Below are 21,208 nucleotides of genomic sequence, written 5' to 3'. Positions count from 1 at the left end.
ACAATTCTGATAATTATTTTGTTCATACCTTTTTGATGTTTCGTATGAAACGTTTCATTTCTCTGCTTTGATTTTACGTTCTTCCAGTGTCAACAAAAGGAATAAACAGGACAATACCAAAGCATTTGTACTTGCAACAATAATCTGAGAGAAGCAGTGTGCTTTCTTACATAAACACAATGCTCACATCCCAGCCAAGGTTCTTTATGCATAAAGTTTGTATGTTCTCAATGTGTCTGCGTGATTTTCCTTAAACTGAACACGAGGTGAAAATAAACTGATGAGATAAACAATTGCATTTATCCTCCTACTCCTAAAAATTACCCTTTTTAAAATCCCACAGTTTTATTTTATTTAAACATTTACAAACATTTACAAAGTAGATTGAATGATTTGTAGTCTCTGCTCAATGGCAGTCTATTAAGTGTCCCAGAGTTAACCAGTTGACCACTGAGGGTTTTTTCCCCTTACCACCTTACAACCACCTAACGCTGAAAGGCGGCTCCCCCAGGACGCCGATTGGCATCAAGTCCTGGGGGAGTGTTTTACAGGGGATCACGCGTGCATCCCGCTTGAGTGATGGAGCGGTGCTCCATAATGTTTGCTGTGGCGGTCGTTGCCAGCAGACTGTTTGATGGCAAAACCGCCGTTTATTTATGTTGTACAGTGCTTTTGTGTTATTGGTATTATTAGTGGCTTTCTCATACTGTAGGGTCTGACATTCAAATTAGACGTTACTCCTAATTGCTAATGTGTTCATGGTATATGTTTTTTAATACCGTTTTTCTGCATTGCTGCATTCTACTGTACTATTCTTGATTATTCATTATATGCTTGGTATTCATTTATTGATTTTATGTTTACTCTGAGAATCCCTCTCAGTTTTAGGTACACTCCCTTTCCTTGGGTGGGGCTAGCAAGTTTGTGTCACAGGGCGTGACTCTACCCTTATAAGAGTCACTCCCTCACCTTGTACCTATGCTATGATTAAGGACGGTGTTACGTCCGAAACATGTCAGCAAGTGGTGTTTGGATATCTTTTTTGATATGTGCCTGATCTAATAAAGCTATTTTACTCTACCGGCTATGTGCAGATCTCAACTTTACTACGTGAACTTGTGGGTCGAGCAAACCTGGTTTCCTGCACTGCCAGTAGGATGAGGTTTTGAGCGGAGTTTCACCTACATCGATCTCCTGCAACGCTGTATAGGGAAAGCTCTGTCACTGAGCTGTCCTCTCTATTGGCTCTGAAGATGATCGCCTCTCATAGGCTAATGCCTATGAGAGCCAATCACACTGATTGGCTGTCAGGGGGGAGGGAGGGTTAGGGGGAAAAATAAACAACATTTAAAAAAACAAACATTTAAATTAATAATAAAAAACACATTTCAGCAGCAATCAGATGCCACCAACAGAAAGCTCTGTTGGTGGCAAGAAAAGGGTGAAACATTAGTTTGTGTGCTGAGTTGTACGGCCCTGCAGCGAGCCCTTAAAGCTGCAGTAGCCTGAATTGTAAAAAATAGCTTGGTCACTAGGGGGCTGTAAGCCTGTGGTCCTCAAATGATTAAGGACCAGAGCAATTTTCACCTTTCAGTGCTCCTCCCTTTCTTTCGCCAATGACTTACTACTAATCACCACATAATGATCTGTATCTTGTTTTTTTCACCACAGGTACAGGGAGGGTTCTGTGAGAGTAGGATTACGGTAGGTTTAGTTGAAGTAAAATGTTAGTAATATTTACTAATGTTTTACAACAGTTATTACAAACACACTTATATTTTTTTTCATCGTTATAAACAATATTTTCTGATTTTATTATTTACTTTTCCCGACGCCCTTTTTGCATGTATGCGAATCCACAAAAAGCCAACCAGATTTGTTTCATTTCAATGTAAATTATTGATGCCAAAAACTGCAAAGCACACAAACTTGGTCATTGAGTGACTGAGTAATTGTATGTTAGGGTTAGAAAAAGTGGGCCGAGCCAACACCAGCCAAATACATACCCGGGCATTGCCAGGCCATCAGCTAGTTATTAAATAAGACACATTTTTTAAACAAAATATATGCACTTCTCTTGCTATGAAACTATGTACTCCGTAGAAATGATAGCAATAACTCATCTGTGTAGATCCACTCAGCATACTTGCAAAACATAATGGATGCCGCTGATTGGCATCAGAGGAAAACCACATCATTGCCAGTAATCATGGGCGTCCGCAGAAAATTTTCCAGGGGGGGGGCAAAAAGTGGGGAGCAAAAAGCGGGGCGGCGTGCGTCTGGGTTGGTGTTGTGTGGCGCGCGGAGCTACATCACGCGCTGAAAAATGGGTGTGGTCATGAACCAGAATGTGGGTGTGGGTGCTTGGACACCATAATGCCAGTGGCGTACCTTGGGCATTTGACACCCCGTGCTAGGTATTAAACAACACCCCCCAACCTCCGCTCTCCAAAATAGTAAAAAAGAGCGAGTGCGGCATGCTAAGGGGTAATGCCAGGTATAGGTAGCCTGGAATAGTTGCCCCCGGTATAGGCAGCCTGGAATAGTTGCCCCCAGTATAAGTACCTAGAATAGTTGTCCCCAGTATAAGTAGCCTGGAATAATATAAGTAACCTGAAATCATTGCCCCCCGCCTAACATAGCCTGGAATAGTATGGGTAGCCTGGAATTGTTGCCCCCAGCATACATAGCCTGGAATAGTTTAGGTAGCCTGGTATAGTTTCCCCCAGCATACATAACCTGGAATAGTTGCCCCTGCATACATAGCCTGGAATAGTTGCCCCAGCATACATAACCTGGAATAGTTGCCCCTGCATACATAGCCTGGAATAGTTGCCCCAGCATACATAACCTGGAATAGTTGCCCCAGCATACATAGCCTGGAATAGTTGCCCCCAGCATACATAACCTGTAATAGTTGCCCCAGCATACATAGCTTGAAATAGTTGCCCCCAGCATACATAACCTGGAATAGTTGCCCCAGCATACATAGCCTGGAATTGTTTCCCCCAGCATACATAGCCTAGAATAGTGCAGGTAACCTGGACTAGTTGCCCCCAGCATACATAGCCTGGAATAGTTGCCCCCAGCATACATAACCTGGAATAGTTGCCCCAGCATACATAACCTGGAATAGTTGCCCCCAGCATACATAACCTGGAATAGTTGCCCCAGCATACATAACCTGGAATAGTTGCCCCAGCATACATAGCCTGGAATAGTTGCCCCAGCATACATAACCTGGAATAGTTGCCCCCAGCATACATAACCTGGAATAGTTGCCCCAGCATACATAGCCTGGAATAGTTGCCCCAGCATACATAACCTGGAATAGTTGCCCCCAGCATACATAACCTGGAATAGTTGCCCCAGCATACATAGCTTGAAATAGTTGCCCCAGCATACATAACCTGGAATAGTTGCCCCAGCATACATAGCCTGGAATAGTTACCCCAGCATACATAGCTTGAAATAGTTGCCCCAGCATACATAACCTGGAATTGTTTCCCCCAGCATACATAGCCTAGAATAGTGCAGGTAACCTGGACTAGTTGCCCCCAGCATACATAGCCTGGAATAGTTGCCTCAGCATACATAACCTGGAATAGTTGCCCCCAGCATACATAACCTGGAATAGTTGCCCCAGCATACATAGCTTGAAATAGTTGCCCCAGCATACATAGCCTGGAATAGTTGCCCCTGCATACATAGCCTGGAATAGTTGCCCCAGCATACATAACCTGGAATAGTTGCCCCCAGCATACATAGCCTGGAATAGTTGCCCCAGCATACATAGCCTGGAATAGTTGCCCCAGCATACATAACCTGGAATAGTTGCCCCCAGCATACATAACCTGGAATAGTTGCCCCCAGCATACATAGCCTGGAATAGTTGCCCCAGCATACATAGCCTGGAATAGTTGCCCCAGCATACATAACCTGGAATAGTTGCCCCCAGCATACATAACCTGGAATAGTTGCCCCAGCATACATAGCTTGAAATAGTTGCCCCAGCATACATAGCCTGGAATTGTTTCCCCCAGCATACATAGCCTAGAATAGTGCAGGTAACCTGGACTAGTTGCCCCCAGCATACCTAGCCTGGAATAGTTGCCCCCAGCTTACTTAGCTTGAAATAGTATAGGTAGCCTGGAATAGTTTCCCCCAGCATACATAGCCTGGAATAGTTGCCCCCAGCATACATAGGCTGGAATAGTACAGATAACCTGGACTATTTGCCCCCAGCATACATAGCTTGGAATAGTTGCCCCCAGCATACATAGCTTGGAATAGTATAGGTAGCCTGGAATAGTTTCCCCCAGCATACAAAGCCTAGAATAGTTGCCCCAGCATACATAGCCTGCCCTCCGTGGGGTTAAGGCTAGTTATATCTGTCACCCTTTTTAACAGGTGCTATTTTTATATGAACGCCACCTCTAGATTGTAAGCTCGCAAGGGCGGGGACCTCCTCATAGTGTTTCTCATACTGCTGTAATTTTAACATATGTACATGTACCAACTACACATCAACTATGTATGTATCTGTATTCATTCTATTCAATGCCATGACTGTACAGTGTCTGGTATTTCTTATGTATATTTGGATTGGCTGAGTGACTGGGGCGGCGCTGTGGAGCGCCTTTGAGTATATATAGGACCAGCCTTTCAGTTGCTGGTTGTCTGCTGTTGCAAACGCTAACGTGCTAGCGCTCAGACCTTAGTCAGATCTCACAGTGTGTTAGAACCAGCTGGAGCTGGGAATTCACACTTAGCCAGTTTCTGTTGATAGCTTAAAGTACTAATTGCATTGTGATATTTGTGTACTATTCTTTAGTCTAGATCCCAGGTGTTGAAACCAAGGACTTCACACCTAGACTAGGATATTGCTATATTGCTACTATTATCTGTTATGCCCCTCTGCTTTCCTGACTAATCTCCTGTTTGCTAATTCGGTACTTCTGCCTATCTGATTACTGCTGCCGACACTGCCTGTACCTTACTCTGAATCAGCCTTCTGTCTTTGTACCTTATCTGTCCGTGCGTTACTGACCCTGCTTGTCTGACCTTCCTATTCCCACTAGTGGGTCTACCAGGAATTGCTAAGAGCTGGCACCTTCCTTCTAGGTGTTCAGTCCTGCAGTACAGTTTGCAACACTTGCGCCTCAAGTGTCTGCTAGCTGCAGTAGAGTCTTAATCACCCGCTTCTCGGGTGATTGTCTTTGTAGCTCAGTCAGTGGTCCCTGCACCTCAGGTGTCCACTGGCTGCAGTACAGTCTGAATCCCCTGCTCCTCAGGGGATCCCTGGCTGAAGGTTCATCTGCAATCACCTGCTCCTCAGGTGATCATCCCTGCAGCACAGTCAGTGGCCCCTGCTCCTCAGGTGTCCACTGGCTGTAGTACTATCTGAATCCCCTGCTCCTCAGGAGATTCTTGGCTGCAGTGTAGTCTTCTATTACCTGCTCCTCGGGTGACATTCCTTGCAGTACAGTCAGTGGTTCCTGCTCTTCAGGTGCCACTTGCTGCAGTGCAGTCTGAATTCCCTGCTCCTCAGGGAATTCTTGGCTGCAGTATTGTCTGAGTCTCCCGCTTCACGGGAGATCTCCTCTTCTCATTACTGTTGCACCAAAACACTACTCTACATTGGTTGTCCTGTGTCTAGCTATACTAGTATTATTGGTGACTCTGCAGATCACCAAATAATCAGGTATAGCATCTGTATTATTGGTGATACTGCAGATCACCAATAATCCGAAAAATCTGTGTTGCAATCGTTACAATGTCCCTTAATCATTATTATTAACCAACATAATTTTTAGGCAGGATAACTTCAAATAACAATAAAATAGCACAGCCCCTGAATAACAACAATTAGGCAATATGAACTTCTAAGTACATAATTAGATTACCCCCAAATAACAATTAAGCAGCATAAACCCAAATAAAATATTTAGGCACCCCTAATAAATGATTACATAGTAGCCCCTATACAATTTAGTTTGGCACCCAAATAATGTAATTACGCTGCTTGACCCCAACAAACAATTAGGCAGCAAGACCCCCAAAATAACAATTAGGAAGCACCCTCCTAAATGACATAATTAGGTACCATAACCTCAAATAAAAAAATAGGCAGCATGACAAGAGCAAGTACTCTTGTATCATGGCTGAGGACTGTTTGGGAATTAGAACTCCAACACGCCTCCACCCAGTATGTGTTCTTACCACTGCCAGCTTGCTGTATCTATGACAGGGGGCTAGGGGAATGGCACTCATATTGCTACCAACTTGGCCAGAACATTGGGGTGACTGCATTTATATGTCTTGGCGGTGCAGCATCCATCCTCTGCTGCATCTGCTTTCAGTTACAGATTGAATGCCTGCAGGCCCACTGTGGGACATGTGGGCTTTGACAAAGGCTTGTAGTTTACAGGAAGCTTGATTTCTGACTGCACTTTTTAGGGAGGAATGATGCCAAGTGGTGGGGTTTTGAACTGTTAGAATAGGTGTAGAGCTGCAGGTATGCACAGCTGTGACATATGTTTCTAATTAGAAAATGCAGTGGTAAAATCTCATGGGAAAAAAACTTGCCTTAAAGGACAACTATCAAAGTTAACTAAAATTCTAAATACCACATATATTTACAGTAATTACTAGCAACACAAAGGCTTTTTTTCATCTTTTCATGTTTTATATGAAGAAAGTGACATTTACAGAGAACAGTTCTCACTGTGGGAATTGCGATGGAGGACTGTGCCCATCACATCCAGCATACAGAAACAATCTTCATTAGCTCTAATACTGTCACTGGAATCTGTTCAGAATGATAGAAAGCACAAATATAGCTTAAAACGTATGTACATAATCATCAGCTGAAGCTCTGTGCTCCTGTCTGTGTGTCTCTCTCTGCCATGCAGTGTAAAGCAAACAGTTTACAGCCAGGTTACAGTTCAGTTCTGCCTCTGCCTCCCCCTCCCCCCCCCCCCCCCCCCCGGTGCTGACACAATATTGTTACACACAGCTGATAAACACAGCTTTTTTTTATCCCACAGGCTGTGCTGGGAGACCTCTGAAAAGTTGCTGGCTAAAAGCACTGTAGGTGTGTGGGGGTTTACAGAAAAACAGTTTATTTGATAGTTGTTCTTTAAGCTCTAATAAACCTAGTGTAAAGCCTTATGCACATGCTAGATCACAGGTGTCTAACTCCAGGCCTGGAGGGCCAAATCCATGCCAGTGCTTAGCATGGACTGAGAAAGAGAGAAGTGTGTTCTACCTGGTGGACCACACCTTTCCTGATTCAGACCCATCAATTCATTTGAGCTGTGTCAAAAATGTGTGAGGACCTCGGCCCTCGTAGGACCGGTTTGACATCCCTGTGCTAGATAATCCTCTGCCTAGTATTCAGTCTGTGTACAGCTTCCCTATGACCAGGGGAAAGGCTACAAAACATTAGGCTCCCCGGGGCTACTTTGATGGGCCCTTCCAATGTTCACACCCATTTCCCCCTCTTATCATGGCCACTTCCTTGGTTAGGAGACTCATCTGCCAGGGGTCCTATAATATGTGTTCCCTCATGATCTCCTTACATAACAGTGTTCCCCCACACTGAACTCCACCACCCATAATAAGTGAGCCTACAACAACCCCTATTAGTAGAGAGGCTCCCTGTATTAGAATGAGGGTGCGAAGCTGGGGACTCTTGGCAACTGCAGGGACTGCTCCCCATTAGATATGCCACTAGGTATTTTTCCTTCACCTGTCTTTGTTAGTGAGGCTTTCTATTGCTTTCACTTGTTTCGCCACTAAATGCTGTTGACATCTCTTATGTCTTTACTATGACAAGACCTATTCAACGTATAGATGCACCAGATCACAGACCAAGGACCATGCCATTTTTTGTTTTAGTTTACTTTTTGTTTCTATGGGTTATAATAAGCAGAACTAAGTGAGAAAATATAATATTTTTAATAATAACAATAATAATAATAATAATATGCTTACATAAGTGATAAAATAATGTGGTTTACACTTTCTTCACTCTCATGAGCACAAGCAATAGTTTAAAACATTTTCCCCCAAAACTTTGTGTTAAAAATGCTATAGGCAACATATTCTTTGACATTTAAATATTTCTTTGATTAAAACATTTTTTTAATTACAGTTCGAGAATTTGACATTTCAGTTGAACGCATTTTGTACTCAATGGTGTGATTACAACATGCTGCACATTAGCAGATGTCTTTACTTACACATATATCTCCAGAGGACCTCTTGCTAGGAGAACCTAAAAGGGTGATGGGGGGGGGGGGGGGGGGGTTGGGGCAAAAGCTAGGGTGGCTAGGTGACATTTATGTAGCCATGAATATGTCCTTGCAAGATGCAGGAGCTCACAGTAGCTGTGTCTGATAGATAGGCTGGGTGTGCTACAGTCAAGAGGTCAAGAAGAGTCAAACATGACTAATCAGCTGAAGATAAAGATATGCAGACATCACACCAGTAAAACATTGATTCGAGTAACACTGTTAATGGTTAGCTGTACATGGTTTATTGCAAGAACGTAACAACAACCCATTAGGCCCTCCTGCAAAATTGTCATTGGGCTCCCTGGAATCCAAACTTCTTCCCGCCATACCCAACCCCCCCACGCACACCCCTTGCACGATGCACACGCAGAATAGCGTAGGGACCAGAGTAATATTTACCTGCTCCAGTGCTGCTGGTCTCCTCTATGCATGACAGTTCTCGGCTGCCAATTGCCGGCTCACAATAACGTGACTCGCATCGGTCATGTGATCGGGAGCCAGTGAATGGCATCATCAAGTGGGCGGCTGTGATGTATGGACGTGACCCACAGTGCTGGAGCAGGTAAACATTACTCCACTAACTGTGCTACTCTGCATGTGGGTAATGAGAAGGAGGAGGAGTGGGCCCCTATAGCCCCCCAGTGGTTTCAGGGGTCACAGGGACTATTGTTACGCCTCTGGTTTATTTCAATATTTCAAAACTTTATTAAGGCACGACACAGAACTGGATCAGAACTGTACCTTACGGTTCTGATCCAGTTCTGTATCATGCCTGAAGAAGAAACTTAAAGTGTTGAAGGCTTGAAATAAAGCATTTAACTGCTAGTCATTAACGATATAGCCTAAATCAGCCTTTGTTGGTTTGATGTCTGCGTATATCTTCTCCCAGACTAACACCAGACCATACTTTACTGAAGATAAAGAGTGTTACTTACAAGCCCACCAGCTTCTCCCAGAGATGCATGTCGAGTTATTACTGTTTGGTCCACAGGTGGTCGCTTGAGAGTCATCAGTTAATCGCCCTGCATTTATTAATGATCACAAGTGTCAGCAGAATAATCAGAATTATTGCCAATGGAATGATAATTCAAGAGTCACTGTATTTTTTAATTTATAATGTGAATAATAATTACAATTTCAAACTGTATGTCATCTGATTGAATCTCAAAATCTCAAATACAGTAGTTTGAACGTTACTCTAACCTACATTGTTTTCATTGCTCACAGTTTTCCAAAATGTATCTTCTATCATATCTTGTACATTATCATTGTAAAATGACATTTCTCTAAAGGCCACTTCAGAAAAAATAGTTTTCAATAGTGTGGAAGAAAGTTAGACCATCCTTTGGGTTTTTATTGCTGTCTGTGTTCCAATCTGGGGAAGTTTTCCTCTCTACGTGTCGTGATAGAGAATTGGTGAATATCTCCATTAGAGACATAAACTGAAATGACTATAGCTATGTGTAGAGTAATGTAGGTTAGAAAATGTCACACTTGTAATGGCTGTCATTCATTTCCTGCTCCTGAGAAATTCAAAGTTTATATTAAACCACTGGCATCCCAGGGACAGAAAATGAGGGAAATCTTTCTAGCCAAGAAAAAGATAGTACGGGATTAAAAATAAGCTGTATTTCTTTTACTGGAGTTGGGTTATAAATTGATCCCAAAGCATTTGAAATTGGTCAGATATGCACAATTCCCCCGTAAAGTCCAACTGAATGACTTCAGATATAGATACATAATTGTAGGAATGTTGGAGATTTAGGGTAACCAACCCTTTATAACAAGTGTATACATTATTGATATGGTACCCTAAAAAGAGGTCTATACCCCAAAACAAAGGACAATCTGATTATCATTTTGATCTCCCAACCATTGGCTAAAGAAAGCATTCAGGATTGGAAAAAGCAAGCATGCAGGATTGGATAAGGCGGGGCTAACACTAAAAAGACGCAAACCTAGAGTATGCGTAAATGTAAGCACATCTGCTTAGGATGGGAGCGCATCCTAAGTGGATGCACTGGTGTGGTTCAGATCTCATTAGTCGACAGTCAAACCCGATTGCTGTCCATAAAGTACAAACAGAAGTCCCTTTGTCTACACCGCAGTGGATCACCAGGGTTCCTCTCGTTTAAACTCCGCTTAGGATCAACACGTCATGATGTAGATAGAAAAGAGAAAGAAGGCAGATAGTGTAACACACCAGTGGTGTGTTAAAGTATAAAGTTGTCACGGCTATCGGTATTAGGGAGATGGTGAAAGTGAATACTAATATCTAAAACAGAGTTACCGTATATACTCGGATACAAGTCGACCTCATGTATAAGTCGACCCCAATATTTGACCCTTTTAAACAGGAATTTATTAATTACTCAAGTATAAGTCTGTACAGCAAAGTTAAGGGCTGTGTGGCCCTTCTAGCAGTGTGGCCCCTTTGTCCCCCTGGCTGTATGGCCCCTCTAGTAGTGTGTCCTCTGTGTCCCACTGGCTGTGTGGCTTCTGTGTTCCCCTGGCTGTGTGGTTTCTGCTGTGTGGCCCCTGTTTCCCCTGGCTGTGTGGCCCCTGTGTCCCCCTGGCTATGTGGCTCATGCTGGGTGGCCCCTGTGTCCTGCTGGCTGGGTGGCTCCTGCTGTGAGGCCCCTGTGCCCCCCTGCCTGTGCAGTCACTTGTGGGCAATAGCTATCCCGTCTCCTCTTCCCAGCAGTGTAAGCAGACAGCTTGCTAAAAAGCCCCCCTCCCACCCACCACCATGCAAAAAGGCCTCTTCTCTCTAACTCCCCCCCCTCTGTGTGATCTCTGAAGCAGAAGCCATCACTCACTGAGATATCCCGGCGCTGCAAAGCAGACAGTTTACTGAAAATCCCCCTCCCTCCCACCACCACGCAAAGGAGCCTTTTGTCTCTACAGTATCTCTCTCCCCTGTGTAATCGCTAAAGTGGAAGCTTCTCACTCACTAATCCATCCGAACGCAGCCCTCTTCTCCCTGTATTCACGCTGGGCTGTATGTATAAGCTACAGCGATGTCATGTGATACATGAAGTCACATGACATCGCCGGGACCCGTAGCTGTGAGCTGATGCACACACAGCCCAGCCAGCGTGACTACAGGGAGAAGAGAGAAACGCTTGGATGGATTAGTGAGTGAGAAGCTTCCACTTTAGCGATTACACAGGGGGGAGAGATAGTGACAAGAGGCTCCTTTGCATGGTGTTGGGAGGGAGGGGGATTTTCAGTAAGCTGTCTGCTATGTATTACAGGAAAGGGGAGAGAAAGAGGTGCCTCCCCTATTCCTGGCTATAAGTGGGGAAATTTTGGACTATCTCGAGTATAAGGCGACCCCCCCACTTTTATACTTTGAGTCAGTCCAAAATTTCTCGACTTATAGCCGAGTATATACGGTACACTTTCTGCCTTCTTTCTCTTTTCTATCTACATGACGTGTTGATCCTTATCAGAGTTTAAACGAGAGAAAACCTGGTGATGCACTGCGGTGTAGACAAAGGGACTTCTGTTTGTACTTTATGGACAGCAATCGGGTTTGACTGCCGACTAATGAGATCTGGAGCGCTGCTTTATTTGGGAATTTTGTTTTGGACTGTCTTGCATCAGATTTTAAAGCGTGTACCACGCAAGTAGATATATATTTGTGGAAAAAATTCCAAAAGCGCAGTTAGTCTGAAAATGTACTGGTGTGGTTCACATTGGCCACTGCATTTGCATCCCCACCTGTCCACTCACCTTTACGCTGGTACTTCCATCATTTCTCCTGTCATCTGCGCCATCCTTGCTCATCCACTGCTCGTCCGAGACCAGAAAGCATGGGACTTCCTGTTGGTTTAAAGTAACAGGGAGGATTCTCATTGGTGCACATGAACCAATGAGAATTTTTTGGTTGCAGGAGAATGCCCATTGGTTCTTTTGCAAATCAACAGAAAGCCCTATCCTTCATGGTCTCTGGGATAAGCAGGGACAGCGGTACCATATTTCCATGGTACAGGTGAGCAATTCTTGTGTGGTGGGAAGCCTAGTGGGTGGGAAGCCTAATGTGCGCTAAATCTGGCTGCGGGAAAAATGCAGCAGGTCCCCGACTTTGGATTTGCGGTCCGGCAACCGCATTGTATATTTGCTTTCCATTTGACAGTGTACATGTATCCTATTAGTAGGATGCAGTTACTGTCCATTTTTGTGTCTAATTCTGGTAAACACAGCGTTTTTATCTTCAGTGTGAATAGGGCCTTTAGAAAGCATGCAGGATAGGATACAGCAAACATGCATGATTGTATAAAGCAAGCATGCAGGACTGGATAAAGCAAGCATGCAGAACTAGATAAAGCAAGCATGCAGGTTTGGATTAAGCAGGCATGCAGGATTGGATAAAGCAGGCAAACTGGATTGAATAAAGCAAGCATGCAGGACTGTATAAAGCAGGCATGCAGGAATAATTAAAGCAAGCACACAGGATTAGGTAAAGCAAACATGCAGGTTGGATAAAGCAAGCAAGCATGCAGGATTGGATAAAGCAGGCATGCAGGATTGGATTAAGCAACAATGCAGGATTGGATAAAGCAAGCACGCAGGATTGGATAAAGCAAGCATGCAGGATTGAATAAAGCAACCATGCAGGATTGAATAAACCAAGCAAGCAGGATTGAATAAACCAAGCAAGCAGGATTGGATAAAGCAAGCAGGCAGGTTTGGATAAAGCAGGCCTGCAGGATTGCATAAACAAGCATGCAGGGTTGGAATAAAGCAAGCATGCTGGATTGGATAAGATAGGATAAAGAAAGATATTTCAGAGATGGAATATCCTGGCCTTCATGTCATCCCTGTGCAGAACCTTAGCTTAGTCATGTAGGCATTTACTGAACTCTTGTGCAAAAGAGTTGAACCAAATAAATAATATACATTTCTAACTTTGTATTTGGGAATTAAAATCCTAAATTGCAATACATTTTCCACAGATGGAATTCTAACACAAGTACAGTATATTAGGAATAAGTAAAGTAATTCAAATGGGGTTAACTGCATCTCCTATATTATCTGCTCACTACAGTCACTGTATTTGACACACAATAAATGATGCATGAAACTCACCTGTATGAAACTGCCATCCATGCTGTAGGGGTAATCCCCAAAGTATGTTCTTTTTGTTGTCTGGTTTCTTCATATCCAAAAATGGTGCTGTTATATTTAATAAAATCTTATACATTCCCATCCTTTCCAGGTAGTTCCAGGGATCGATGACAACCTTGCCATCCTGAATTCTAAAATCACTCAGACTGCCCGGTACCCGGTCCCACATAGGTGGATAACTTCCATTATCAGTTATATCGGGGGCAGCACTGCCATAAACCAATATCAGTGAAAAAAGAAAAAGTCCATTCATTTTGCAGCAAAGCAAAGTAATTTTCACAGTAGCCCCGTAGTAGCTGTACATCACAGTTGTTTTAATAAAGGCTGTACTTTGACCTGTCAACAAGTTTTCAAGTTAAATGACTGCTATTATGGTTAATGATTTACTTAAAATGCACTTAAAACCATTCACAAACAATGGTAAATGGATATAAAGAAAACAGGGAAGCCTAAACAGGCTTAAAAAATTGCCATGCTGTTTACAATGGTTATATAGTGTTACAGTATTATTCTAGGCTCTCATTTACTACCATATACTGTCAGCGCTTACTCGACTTAATGCTTGTACACACGTCGGATTTTCGCAAACAACCCGTCGTTTGGACGTCCAAATCAGGTGTGTGTATAGTTTGTCGTTCAGTTGATAAGACTGGACTTGAGCGATCCACCAAGCAGATCGCTCAAGTCCAGTCTTATCAGCTTAACGACAGACTGTACACACGCCCGATTTGACGTCCAAACGGCCCGTCGTTTGGATGTCCAAATGACGGGTCTTTTGCAAAAATCCGACGTGTGTATGTAGCTTTAGGCTAGGTTCACCCTGGGACATTGTGTTGCATGTCCTGTAAACACAGGATTACAATGCAATGGAGAGGAAAAGTCACATTGTGTTTTACGTGTGCCATGCAATGCATGCAGTTAAAGAGAACCTGAAATGAGGAGCGTCTCAGGTTCTATACTTACCTGGGTCTTCCTTAAGTCCCCTTGAGGCCGCTCAGTCATTCGCTGTCTCCCCAAGTGGCACCTGTCCCCCTCAATTTGGCCTAAAAGGTAAGTATGGTACCTGAGATGCTTCTCGTCTCAGGTACACTTTAAAGGGAGCTGGAGCCGAGTAAAATGATTTAAAATAAACACATGATGTACCTGCAAATGAACTTTGCCACAGTTCCTCGCAGAAGCTCACCATTTTCTTCTAAGGATGACTCCTTCCAGTTCTGACAAGATTTTGTCAGAACTAAAATATACAGTGGCTTGAAAAAGTATTTGGCCTCCTTGAAGTTTTCCACATTTTGTCACATTACTGCCACAAACATGCATCAATTTTATTGGAATTCCACGTGAAAGACCAATACAAAGTGGTGTACATGTGAGAAGTGGAACGAAAATCATACATGATTCCAAACATTTTTTACAAATAAATAACTGCAAAGTGGGGTGTGCATAATTATTCATCCCCCTAAGTCAATACTTTGTAGAACCACCTTTTGCTGCAATTACAGCTGCCAGTCTTATAGGGTATGTCTCTACCAGCTTTGTACATCTAGAGACTGAAATCCTTGCCCATTCTTCTTTGCAAAACAGCTCCAGCTCAGTCAGATTAAATGGACAGCGTTTGAGAAACAGCAGTTTTCAGATCTTGCCACAGATTCTTGATTGGATTTAGATCTGGACTTTGACTGGGCCATTCTAACACATGGATATGTTTTGTTTTAAACCATTCCATTGTTGCCCTGGCTTTATGTTTAGGGTCGTTGTCCAGCTGGAAGGTGAATCTCCGCCCCAGTCTCAAGTCTTTTGCAGACTCCAAGAGGTTTTCTTCCAAGATTGCCCTGTATTTGGCTCCATCCATCTTCCCATCAACTCTGACCAGTTTCCATGTCCATGGTGAAGAGAAGCACCCCCAGAGCATGATACTGCCACCACCATATTTGACAGTGGGGATGGTGTGTTCAGAGTGATGTGCAGTGTTAGTTTTCCGTCACACATAGCATTTTGCATTTTGGCCACAAAGTTCCATTTTGGTCTCATCTGACCAGAGCACCTTCTTCCACATGTTTGCTGTGTCCCCCACATGGCTTGTGGCAAACTGCAAACGGGACTTCTTATGCTTTTCTGTTAACAATAGCTTTCTTCTTGCCACTCTTCCTTAAAGGCCAACTTTGTGCAGTGCATGACTAATAGTTGTCCTATGGACAGATTCCCCCACCTGAGCTGTAGATCTCTGCAGCTCGTCCAGAGTCACCATGGGCCTCTTGACTGCATTTCTGATCAGCGCTCTCTTTGTTCGGCTTAGGTTTACAGTTGTGCCATACTCCTTCCATTTCTGAATGATCGCTTGAACAGTGCTCCGTGGGATGTTCAAGGCTTTGAAAATATTTTTTGTAGCCTAAGCCTGCTTTAAATTTCTCGATAACTTTACCCCTGACTTGTCAGGTGTGTTCTTTGGGCTTCATGGTGTTGTTGCTCCCAATATTCTCTTAGACAACCTCTGAGGCCGTCACAAAGCTGCTGTATTTGTACTGACATTAGATTACACACAGGTGCACTCTATTTAGTCATTAGCACTCATCAGGCAATGTCTATGGGCAACTGCACTTGGACCAAAGGGGGCTGAATAATTACGCACACCCCACTTTGCAGTTATTTATTTGTAAAACATGTTTGGAATCATGTATGATTTCTGTTCCACGTCTCACGTGTACACCCCTTTATATTGGTCTTTCCTGTGGAATTCCAATAAAATTGATTCAAGTTTGTGGCAGTAATATGACAAAATGTGGACAACTTCAAGGGGGACGAATACTTTTGCAAGCCACTGTATCAGTTGCTGTCAGTTATATATCAGTTGATGTCAGTTATAACTGAAAGGACAACTGATGAGCAAGGTAATGTCCATATTTTCCTATGGCTCAAGTGGGTGATACTACAGTTGAACAGTGTACTGACCAGGAAGCCGTTATGGGGGAATGGCCATTTTCAAAATGGAGGATGGAGAATTCCATTGATAACAGTGGACAAACAGGACACAGGAGAGGAGAAAGTGATTGATGAGTAGACTACACAGGAGGTAAGTATGATGTGTGTATGTTTATTTTGACTTTTAATTTTCAGTTCAGGTTTGCTTTAAAGCGTACAATCAAAATGAACTTCCGCACACTCATGCAAATCCTCATGCGAATCCATTCACAAAAATCATGCAGCAATCAGTGCTGTCCCTACAGCTAAGTTAAAAGCTGGGAACTTCGTTACAAGAATAAAGTCTCTTGCGTAGTCACATACACCGTGCAGTGGTAGCCCAGTGTTGTATGTGTCCTAACTCTGGCCCTGTAACATGCATAGCACAAACATGCACGCATTCAGCGCATCAAAACCTATCTGCTTGTTAAAAAGCTGTGGTACTATGACAACCTGTCTTTTATTAGGGACCAGACTGTACCACAGCCATCAAGTGCCACTCTCGCCACTCTGCCAACAATGCCCACGTCATCCGGCAACGGGGACAGTGCTGTGGAAAGCGAGGAGGCTTGGTCAGAAAGTACAACGCAGCAACTTGACGAAAGTTAAGTACAAGCCTGTACATCGATGGTAGGTTTATATACTTTGTTTTCCCTTCTTCTGTGTGTTAACATTGGGCCTTGAAAGAAATATATATATATATATATATATATATATATATATATATATACTTATATTTTGTCTTGTCACTAAAGTGTACCTTAGAGGGGCGCACAATATATTCACTACCATCATTTTTATATTTTGTGCGGAAAGCTGAGCACACGGCGGAAACACGCAGGCACACTTTTTAACATACAAACGCCTGGAAGGTAGTGCCCTGGCTGGTATTCCATACAGGGACCCAGCGCTGCAAAGCAACAGTGCAAACCACTATGTCACAGTGCTTCCCAAGTATGAAAATACTGGCCCGTAGTGATCCACCCCTGGTAACCATCCACCCGTGTACTCCTTATTGTGCATGGCTCATAGGTCCCAACTGGTTCTGTTTTTGGAGGGATTTATTATTATTATTATTATTACTGTTTATTATGTTGGGAAGGTGTGATGGTAGGTATACTGGTTGACCAGGGAGTACTGGTTCCAATGGCCCCTAGCCATTGCAATCTCTGCTCCTGCTGTTCTGTAAGCCAGAATCTATTCAGTATGAGACCTTGGGCAAGACTGTTTGTTTTTTTTCTTTGTGTTTGTAGTTAGATTGGGGGTGGGGCATATGTAGGGAGATTGTGTTTGAAATGGCAATATGAACCCAAACGTGCTTCCTGAGTTTTGACAGACCTGTGTTTGAAGTTCAGTGGTGTTATGTACCTTATACCAACACAAACAAAAGTGGTGCACAAAGCTATGTCCTCTCTGACAACAGTCAGGATGTGATCCAATGATTTCACCTTGGCATGGTAAAAGCAACTGCTTTTACCAGTTGCTTTTACCATGCCAAGGTGAAACCATGGCAAGCAGTTCTCCAAAGTATTGTTACGTGTCCAGATAGGTGGACTTGTTATTTCCCAGAGCCCAGCTGCATGTGCACATGGGAGAGGCAGTCTTTTCTTTATGTTATGTATATGTGATAACAAATGTCTGCCATGTCATTAATCTTTATTGTTTTTCGCAAAGGACACTCCGGAAAATATAGTGCCACATTTGCTCTGCAGTACGCCGGTCTCCGAGCCACAGGACAGCCAGACCCTCCACACCACTCCTACAACTAGGCCCAGTAACAGCAAACCGAGAAGAACAAGTGCTGCAGATGGTGATTCTGCATTGGTCCACATTGCATGCTCGCTGATGCTGAACAAGCAGGATGATGTGGACTGCTACTTGGCCAATGTTGGAAGGCACCAAATGACTGTGGAGCAGCGTAGAGCCCTAGAAATTATAAATGACTCGGTGTACAAAGGCCTGCAAGGCACCTTAGTGTACGGTGCCCCATATGAAATAATCAAAAAAAATCTATTAACCCCTCGCACTCACGCATGCAAATGTTCAAACAAATGCCTTCACAGATTCACTCATCCAGGCATAACTGTTATCCTTACAGCTAAGTTAAAAGCCGGGGTCTTAGTTCACAGAAGAATGCATTCTTATGCTTAGTCACCTATACTGCGCAGAAGTACCCAGGTAAACATAGGTGTCCTAACTCTGGCCCTTTAACATGCATAGTGCAGACATGCAAACACATTCATTGCATCAAACCTATCAATGGATTAGGAGCACACATCCTAACTTCCTCTCCTGGGAAAGACAGTGCATCTTACCAATCGCACAAGGGAGCTAACGTTATGTGTCCATGTGCACCATGCACATACACCAGTATAAGCTGTGTGCATGCTGACAAACACATACAGGGGAAGGAGGGAGTGCACTGAATTAGACCCTAGCCACAGGGGTCAGTAACAAGAAAAAATACATATATCCAGGCACATTGCCTTTAGTTAGGACCAGTGCAGTTTCTAGGCTAAAATGCACCCAGGGCAATGGTGTAAAAATTGCGCCCCCCCCCCCCCCCCCGCAGCAAGGTATGGGTGCCCGCAGTATATGTTAGCCAGGTATAGTTGCACTCAGTATACATTCCCCCAGAATAGGTACCCCAGTATAGGTAACCAGCTATAGGTCCCCCCAGTATAGGTAGCCAGGCATAGGTGAGCCAGCATAGTTGCCTCCGGTATAGGTTAGCCAGGTAGGTGCTTCCAGTATAGGTAGCCAGTATAGTTGCCCCCAGTATAGGTTAGATAGGCAGGCGTCCCCGGTATAAATTAGATAGGTAGTAGGTGCCCCCAGTACAGGTTAGCTAGGTGGGTGCCTCTAATATAGGTAGCCAGAATAGTTGCCCCCAGTGTAGGTTAAATAGGTAGATGCCCCCAGTATAGGTTAGTTAGGTAGGTGCCTCCAATATAGGTAGCCAGTATAGTTGTCACCTGTATAGGCTAGCTAGGTAGGTAGGTGCCCCCAATACAGGTTAGATAAGTTAATGCTCCCACTATAGGTTAGATAGGTAGCTGCCCCCTGGTATAGGTTAGATAGGTAGGTGCCCCCCTGTATAGGTTAGATTAGGTAGCTGCCCCCTCTGTATAGGTTAGATTAGGTAGCTGCCCCCCAGGTTAGATAGGTAGCTGCCCCCCAGTATAGGTTAGATAGGTAGGTGCCCCCCAGTATAGGTTAGATTAGGTAGGTGCCCCCCAGTATAGGTTAGATAGGTACCTGCCCCCAGTATAGGTTAGGTAGCTGCCCCCAGTATAGGTTAGATAGCTGCCCCCCAGTATAGGTTAGATTAGGTAGCTGCCCCCCAGTATAGGTTAGATTAGGTAGCTGCCCCTCAGTATAGGTTAGATTAGGTAGGTGCCCCCCAGTATAAGTTAGATTAGGTAGGTGCCCCCAGTATAAGTTAGATTAGGTAGGTGCCCCCCAGTATAGGTTAGATTAGGTAGGTGCCCCCCAGTATAGGTTACATTAGGTACGTGCCTCCCAATATAGGTTAGATAGGTACCTGCCCCTCAGTATAGGTTAGATAGGTAGGTGCCCCCCAGGATAGGTTAGATAGGTAGGTGCCCCCCAGGATAGGTTAGATAGGTAGCTGCCCCAGTATAGGTTAGATTAGGTAGGTGCCCCCCAGGATACGTTAGATAGGTAGGTGCCCCCCAGGATAGGTTAGATAGGTAGCTGCCCCAATATAGGTTAGGTAGGTGCCCCCCATGATGGAGAAGGGAGCCGCAGCCGCGGGGAGGGCAGCCCGACCTCTCCCTCCCTTCCACTCCCCGGGCCGCCCTCCGTGCGATCTCCCCTCGGACTGCAGAGTAATGCAGCAGGGAAGTGCTTTAGAAAACTACTCACCTCCCTGGTTCCGATCGCTGCTCTCTTGCCGCCAGTCTCCTCTCTCTGCATAGACGCTGATACACACGCTGTTTCCGGCTAAACAGGAAGCAGCGTGTGTGTGTATCAGCGTCTATGGAGAGAGGAGACTGGCGGCGAGAGAGCAGCGATCGAACCAGGGAGGTGATTAGTTTTCTATAGCGCTTCCCTGCTGCATTACTCTGCAGTCCGAGGGGAGATCGCACGAAGGGCGGCCCGGGGAGTGGAAGGGAGGGAGAGGTCGGGCTGCCCTCCCCACGGCTGCGGCTCCCCCCTCCATCACAGCGCCCCCCTCCCAGCAGCGCTCAGGGCGGCGGCACGGGCCGCACGGCGGTAGAAACGGCCCTGGTTAGGACATTATATAAGTTATTAAGGAAACGAACGTTTGCATGTCTGCACTATGCATGTTACAGGGCCAGAGTTAGGACACCTATGTTTACCTGGGTACTTCTGCGCAGTATAGGTGATTAAGCATAAGAATGCACTCTTCTGTGAACTAAGACCCCGTCTTTTAACTTAGCTGTAGGGATAACAGTTGTGCCTGGATGAGTGAATCTGTGAATGCATTTGTTTGAACATTTGCATGCGTGAGTGCGAGGGGTTAATAGATTTTTTGCTGTTTTCTAGCCACACCCCCTTCAGCACCTGTCTTTCCTTAATAACTTCTATAATGTCCTAACTAGAGGCGATGTGCCTGGATATATGTATTTTTTCTTGTTACTGACCCCTGTGGCTAGGGTCTAATTCAGTGCACTCCCTCCTTCCCCTGTATGTGTTTGTCAGCATGCACACAGCTTAACCACTTCCCGACCGCCTAACGCACACAGGCGGCCGGGAAGTGGACGCCGCAAGGACCGCCGTATAGACAAATGGCGGCGGTCCTTGTAGGGGCATGGGCGGAGCGATCGCGTCAT

The 21,208-nt window shown here is 44.5% G+C and overlaps 1 protein-coding gene across 3 annotated transcripts in view; it reads right to left on the bottom strand.

Moving 5' to 3' along the window:
• Positions 1-21,208, bottom strand: part of C4H6orf58 (chromosome 4 C6orf58 homolog) — a 192,044-nt gene that overhangs the window by 37,708 nt on the left and 133,128 nt on the right. For 2 of the 3 annotated variants that reach the window (XM_068231507.1, XM_068231505.1), the window contains exons 2-4: positions 13,395-13,769; positions 9,236-9,322; positions 6,728-6,811 (exon numbers count right to left, since the gene is read on the bottom strand). In XM_068231507.1, coding sequence (XP_068087608.1) covers positions 6,728-6,811; positions 9,236-9,322; positions 13,395-13,769 — 546 coding nt within the window. The remainder of the gene's footprint in view (positions 1-6,727; positions 6,812-9,235; positions 9,323-13,394; positions 13,770-21,208) is intronic. The other variant, XM_068231506.1, reaches the window with a different exon arrangement.

The sequence above is a fragment of the Hyperolius riggenbachi genome, chromosome 4 (genome assembly GCF_040937935.1).
Source record: "Hyperolius riggenbachi isolate aHypRig1 chromosome 4, aHypRig1.pri, whole genome shotgun sequence".
NCBI lineage: Eukaryota > Metazoa > Chordata > Amphibia > Anura > Hyperoliidae > Hyperolius > Hyperolius riggenbachi.
Note: the sequence above shows the minus strand (reverse complement) of the source record. Positions and strands in the feature narration are given on the sequence as shown.